The sequence below is a fragment of the Palaemon carinicauda genome, unplaced genomic scaffold, assembly GCF_036898095.1.
Source record: "Palaemon carinicauda isolate YSFRI2023 unplaced genomic scaffold, ASM3689809v2 scaffold1066, whole genome shotgun sequence".
NCBI classification, from domain to species: Eukaryota; Metazoa; Arthropoda; class Malacostraca; order Decapoda; family Palaemonidae; genus Palaemon; species Palaemon carinicauda.
The window spans coordinates 10,001-17,500 of record NW_027168556.1 but is presented as its reverse complement, the minus strand read 5'-3'; the positions used below and the strand labels follow the sequence as shown (position 1 = coordinate 17,500).

At 27.0% G+C, this 7,500-nt stretch overlaps 1 protein-coding gene across 1 annotated transcript in view; it reads right to left on the bottom strand.

Moving 5' to 3' along the window:
• Positions 1-3,419: 3,419 nt before the first annotated feature.
• The window catches only part of LOC137635258 (neural proliferation differentiation and control protein 1), a gene marked incomplete at its 5' end in the record, with an annotated part of 10,305 nt that continues 6,224 nt past the window's right edge, over positions 3,420-7,500 (bottom strand). The window contains one exon of the mRNA XM_068367709.1: positions 3,420-4,181. Within this exon, the coding sequence (XP_068223810.1) occupies positions 4,047-4,181 (135 nt within the window). The remainder of the gene's footprint in view (positions 4,182-7,500) is intronic.

Sequence of the window (7,500 nt, the reverse complement as noted above, 5' to 3'; positions counted from 1 at the left end):
AAATTGCAGCCATTAATTCTAAAATGAGATGCAGACTTGCACACTAACTGACTAGCTGTGTGGGGGTTTTTATACTTTTTAAATACGTACATTTGGAAGAACTTTTGTTGAATTGGTGTTAATTGTTATCCAAAAAAGAAATCTAAATTCCCTACCAGCCATAAATCATAAGTTTAATTAAAAATTGTTATATTGTAACTAGCCACTATATAAAAATACCTCAATACTAAAGATAAAAAATGCAAAGTGAAAATGTAAAAAAAAGTACATATTAGAAATGAAAGTGATGAAATTATTCTATCAGAAAAGCTTAACTGAAATTAGCCTACATAAATTAAATAAATTGCGTAGATATTTATGAGAATGATCCCTAAATTTAATTGGAATTTCTCTATATAATTTACATAACTAATTAACCTCTTTGTACTCAAAACTTAACTACCTATCTTTCAGTCCTGAGGAGCGTTTTTATTTCACTGGGATGGTCATAACTAAGAATGAAAAGTGAGTGCCTAGTGTATACACATACATATATATACATATATAAGTTTATACATACATACATACTTGTATTTATATATACGCATTTATACAGTATATATATATATATATATATATATATATATATATATATATATATATATATATATATATATATATATATATATATATATATATATATGTATATACACATTAGCTCACACAAAGCTATATGCATGTATATAATTTCACGTATATAAATACATTAGTTTTATATGTTTACACATTTATATATATATATATATATATATATATATATATATATATATATATATATATATATATATATATATATATATATGAACAGAATCAATTAACGACACAGAAATATTGACTTTGATCAAACTAAAGAGAATGCATTCATTATAACATACGATAGATGTATTGGTTTAATATGAGAGAAAATACTTATAGAAACTATATCAACATAAAGAGATGAATATCGCAATTTGATTCATGAATCAAAGGCATTTAATTATCCATGATTCTTCGCACTGTGTTCTAATGGGTCATCAAGTAGTTAGCTCCGCTAATATCACCATTTTCCTCTAGTTACAAGAACCTTGAAGACAATCTTCATCTACTTTCAATTAGGTATGTGAAAAATACTTATTTTGGGACTTGAGAGAAGTGATCTTAGATATTTCGGTCAAAGAAATGGCCATATCTTTTTTTTTTAATTTCTTTATTTGATTTTGACTCACTTCATATTAATTTAGCATGTAATCTCATTTAACTCTTGGCTCACGATTTTAACATTAATTTGTTAATTTCTTAAATTGGTTGATTATAGTAATTAACATTTCTTAACTCTTGGCTCACGATTTTAACAGTAATTTGTTAATTTCTTAAATTGGTTGATTATAGTAATTAACATTTCTTAACTCTTGGCTCACGATTTTAACATTAATTTGTTAATTTATTAAATTGGTTGATTATATTAATTAACATTTCTTAACTCTTGGCTCACGATTTTAACAATTTGTTAATTTCTTAAGTTGTTGATTATAGTAATTAACATTTTTTAACTCTTGGCTCACGATTTTAACAGTAATTTGTCAATTTCTTAAATTGGTTGACTATAGTAATTAACATTTCTTAACTCCTGGCTCACGATTTTAACAGTAATTTGTTAATTTCTTAAATTGGTTGGCTATAGTAATTAACATTTCTTAACTCTTGGCTCACGATTTTAACAATTTGTTAATTTCTTAAGTTGTTGATTATAGTAATTAACATTTCTTAACTCTTGGCTCACGATTTTAACAGTAATTTGTTAATTTCTTTAGTTTTTGATAACAGTAATTAACATTTCTTAACTCTTGGCTCACGATTTTAACAATTTGTTAATTTCTTAAATTGGTTGAATATAGTAATTAACATTTCTTAACTCCTGGCTCACGGTTTTAACAATGTTAATTTCTTAAATTGGTTAATTATAGTAGTTAATATCAAATGATGATTGTGAGCCTCTCTTGTGTCTAAGTAGTGATTGATCAGTGATTATGATGTCACTATTTATGGATATAGGAATAAAATATTAAAATTAACAGTATCTGAAAATTTTGAAAAGTTCTCCAACTCACTTTTGGTATAATGCTTATTCAAATCCTCTTGGGCAACAATCTTTTGGACAGTAAAAAACTTATTCAAATCCTCATTATAAAACAAAATGGACAATATAATTCTCTTCGAAAAAAAAATTATTTTCGAATATTTTTTGGAAAAGTTCTCTAACTCCCTTAGGGGAACATGATGCTTATTCAAATCCTCTTGGGCAACAATCCTTTGGACAGTAAGAAACTTATTCAAATCCTCATAATAAAAAAATGGACAATATAATTCTCTTCGAAAAAAAAAATAATTTTCGAATATTTTTTGGAAAAGTTCTCCAACTCCCTTTGGGGAACATGATGCTTATTCAAATCCTCTTGGGCAACAATCCTTTGGACAGTAAGAAACTTATTGAAATCCTCATTATAAAACAAAATGGACAATATAATTCTCTTCTGAAAAAATAATTTTCGAATCTTTGAAAACTAAAATTTCCATTTATATCCCACTTGCAAACCAAAGAGCTTATGCAAATCCCCTTTTTTTGAGAATCAAAATTCTTAATTATATCCTCTTTTGAATATAAAATGTTTTTCCCAAAGCCTTCCTGAATACAGGATGGTTAATGCAGTCCATTGGTGAAGCGAGGCAAAATTCTGTTAAAAAATCTAATATTTCAAATGATTTTCTATTTCAACTAATGACTAATTTCAAAACATCTTTTGAGATGTTATTATGAATTGTTTTGAAAAAGAATTTCTTATTCCAAAATGGATTTGTAAAATTATTCATAATTTTCGTCAAAGTATTTCGAATTTAACTGGAATCTAATATAGTTAATTAATTTAAAGTAAAGACTTATTTTGAATACAAGAAACTTAATCCAAAATGGTTTTGTAGAAGTATTTATGATTTACTTCAAAGCATTTCTAATTTAACTGAAATCTAATATAATCAGAAAATTAATCTAAAATTAATTTAAAGTAAAGACTTATTTTGAATACGAGAAACCTAATCCAAAATGGTTTTGTAAAAGAGTATTTCTGATTTTCTTCGAAGCCTTTCCAATTCAATTGAAATCTATTATACCTAGAATATCAATTCAAAGTAATGGATATTTCCAAATATCAATTTTCAAAATGATAGTTTTACAAATATTAATTTTCAAAATGATGATTTCACAATAGGGAACGTAAGTCCCATTTTGAGCCATGTCTGTTTCAGCCATACTTTGAAATAATTATTTTGATCATGCCTGAGCTAATTTGATGAGCTACGTACTTTTCAAAATTGAATCGACAGGGAAAAAAAGTGTGCTTTTCTTATAGAGTCTTTCCTCCTATTACATTAAAGAAAAACAAGCAAAGACAATGAAAAACGAGAAATATAGAGACAAAAAAAAAAAGGTAAGAAAACCTAACCATATCATAGACTTTTCTTCCCCATGTTTAAACTTTCACAGATTAAAAAATTTTGAACATTTTCTCTTCAATCTCAGTTATCCCTCTTTATCCATTTCTTCATTTAACCTCCTCCTCTTCCAGAAATATAGAAGACAAAAAAATAATTAAGAAAACCTAACTATATCAGAGACTTTTCTTCCCCATGTTTGAACCTAGCCTTCTGTTCTTCCTCCAGAAATATAGAAGACAAAAAAAGAAAATTTAAGAAAACCTAACCATATCATAGACTTTTCTTCCCCATGTTTGAACCTCCACAATTTAGTTTAAAAGATTTTGAACATTTTCTCTTCAATCTCAGTTATCCCTCTTTATCCCTTTCTTCATTTAGCCTTCTCTTCTTCCAGAAATATAGAAGACAAAAAAAGAAAATTTAAGAAAACCTAACCATATCATAGACTTTTCTTCCCCATGTTTGAACCTCCACAATTTTGTTTAAAAGATTTTGAACATTTTCTCTTCAATCTCAGTTATCCCTCTTCACCCCTTTCTTCATTTAGCCTTCTGTTCTTCTTCTTCTTCGTCCTCGTCGTCATCATCATCGTCGTCTTGGTCTTTTCTCAAGGAGGGCGTGGCAGGAGTTGGGTCATCGTGGAATAGAGGATTCTTGACCTCCATCTCGCCGGTCTGGTTAGAGAAGGAACAGTAGGAGTTAAGAGCTAATGTGATGGTAATGATGATACTAATAATAATAATAATAATGATAATGATAATGATAATAATAATAATAATAATAATAATAATAATAATAATAATCATAATCATAATAGTTAAAAATATAATAATAATAAAATAATAAAATAGAAATACTAAAAATAATGAAATAATAAAATATAGTAAAAAAATAAAATATATATAAATATAAAATACCCAAATAATAATAATAATAATAATAATAATAATAATAATAATAATAATAATAATAATGATAATAATAATAATAATAATAATAATAATAATAATAATAATAAAAACAGTAATAATAATAATAATAATAATAATAATAATAATAATAATAATAATAAAAACAGTAATAAAAACAACAATAATGATAATAATAACAATAATAATAACAATAATAATAAATAATAATAATAATAGTAATAATAATAACAAATAAAACAACAACAACAACAACAGTAATAAAATCAACAATAACAACAACAATAATTATAATAATAACAATAACAATAACAATAATAATAATAATAATAACAATAATAATAATAATAATAATAAATAATAATAATAATAAATAAACAACAACAACAAAAACAGGAATAATAATAATAATAATAATAATAATAATAATAACAATAATAATAATAATAATAATAATAATAATAATAATAATAATGATAATAATAAGCTTTGTCGGGAAAATTGATGATGTGATCAGTTATTCATGTATTTTTAAATTGATTTTTTTACAATGTACACTAAGTCCGACTGCTGCGTTTTATTTCTATATTTCGAAGTTTTATTTATTTTATTTCTATATTTCCAAGAGGTTTTTTTTTTCTGATTTTAAGCAATATAATTTATAGAATTCCTTAAGTCTCATTTTCTAACTTCCCAAATTCCCTTTCTAGAGTTAAACACACATTTTTAGACTTAAGTTTCATTTCTAGATTTGCGTAGCCCCATTATTTTGACTTCTAAGTTCCATTTCTAAATATTCTAAATATTGCCAAATCTCAAGTCCCATCTTTACACCGAGTCTTGGCTTTATACTTCTCTAAGTTTTTTTTCTAGATTTCTCAAAGTCCCATTTTCATTAAGTTCCAATTTTAGACTCGTCTCAGTTTTATAACTAGAATTCCCCCATGTCTCCTTTTCTAGATTTACCAAGGTTCATTTCTAGGTTTCCCCAAGGTTCAATTTTAAATTTCAAAAAAATTTATTCCAAGATTTAAAAAACTATTTTTTTTTTAAAGTCTCATTTCTAGATCTCCAAAAATCCTATAAAAAATTTATTCCAAGTTTTAAAAAACCCTTTTTTTTTTTTTTTTTTTTTTTTTTTTTTTTTTTTTTTTTTTTTTTTTTTAAACTTGTCTTAAGTCTCATTTCTAGATCTCCAAAAATCCCATTTCAGACTACCTAAAGTTTCACTTATAGATATCCTAAATCTAAACTTTAAACTTCCTCAAGTTTCATGTCTAGATATTGTCAAGTAGACATGTTAGACTTCTCCATAGATCAATTTCTAGACTTTGCCTAGTTCCACATTTAGACTTTCCCAAGACTCATTACTAGACTTTCCTAAGCTCTCTTTTCTATGATTCCTAAGTCTCATTTGTAGACTTTATTCAATTGCATTTTTAGAATTGCCCATTCCACATTTAAAGACTTTCCCAGGTCACCTTTCTAGAATTTTAAAAGTCTTCCACATCCCCATTTAAAGACTTTCCCAGGTCCCCTTTCTAGAATGTTAAAAGTCTTCCACATCCCCATTTCAAGACTTTCCCAGGTCCCCTTTCTAGAATGTTAAAAGTCTTCCACATCCCCATTTCAAGACTTTCCCAGGTCCCCTTTCTAGAATGTTAAAAGTCTTCCACATCCCCATTTCAAGACTTTCCCAGGTCCCCTTTCTAGAATTTTAAAAGTCTTCCACATCCCCATGTAAAGACTTTCCCAGGTCCCCTTTCTAGAATTCAAAAAGTCTTCCACATCCCCATTTAAAGACTTTCCCAGGTCCCCTTTCTAGAATGTTAAAAGTCTTCCACATCCCCATTTCAAGACTTTCCCAGGTCCCCTTTCTAGAATTTTAAAAGTCTTCTTTGTAGGCTTTCTAAACTCTCGCATTTAGATTTCCTTAATTTCCATTTCTCGCCTTTCACAAGTCCGCCTCTTTAGAATTTCCCAAGACCCCCATAGATAGTCACATAATATCCTATCTAAAAAATAAACCAAGTCTGATCTTAGACGTCCAAAGGATGGCCTTAAACCAAGTCTCATTTTAGACGTCCCAAGACTGGCCTTACCTATTAGAGTATATTTTTAGTGTATATGCATAAGTATACATCGATGAATACAACCAGAAGCCTACTTTGTTTATAAATATGTATAAAGCACCCATGTATTGTTGATACTTTACGAGTATGTATAATGTTTACATTAATATAGTCTAGAAAAAAAAGGTAATTTTTATAATTATTTTTAAGCCATGTACACTGTTAAAAATTTACATTAGAAAAACAATAAACATCTGGTAATATTAAATCCAGGATTTTTCCCGTTTAAAACGGATATATTGACGTAAAGGAGTGATATTACGGTCAACAACACGTAAAAGATAATAACAAAGTAAGGTAAAAATTACGGTCGCCTGTATTTTACTGAAATACAGTTGAGAACAGTAAATTTTTTACGGAGAATTTCCAGTTGAAATTACGGTTTTTTCTATCTGTGTATGTATGTACGTACGAATGTATATATATATATATATATATATATATATATATATATATATATATATATATACATTATATATATATATATATATATATATATGTGTGTGTGTGTGTGTGTGTGTATATACATAGTCTATAAATGGCCACAAGAAATGTATTTTGGATTTTTTGTGATTGTATTTTGTCAGTTTCTATACACACGGACCACTAAAAAAGAATTATTGTATTCTCTGAATCATGCATAATTATCAATTTTGTATTATTAGGTCGATCAAGTAACTACAAAAGTTGTGTTGTTTGATTTTATATTAGATGAAGATGATGATGAAGGTAATCAATGCTATGAAATTACCAAACAATTCTTCTTCATCCAAAGGGTTACTGCACTATAATTGTTCAGTGGCCACTTTCCTCCTCTTAAGGTAGAAGAGACTCTTCAGCTATGGTAAGCAGCTCTTCTAGGAGAAGGATACTCCAAAATCAAATCATTGTTCTCTAGTCTTGGGTAGTGCCATAGCCTCTGTTCCATGGTC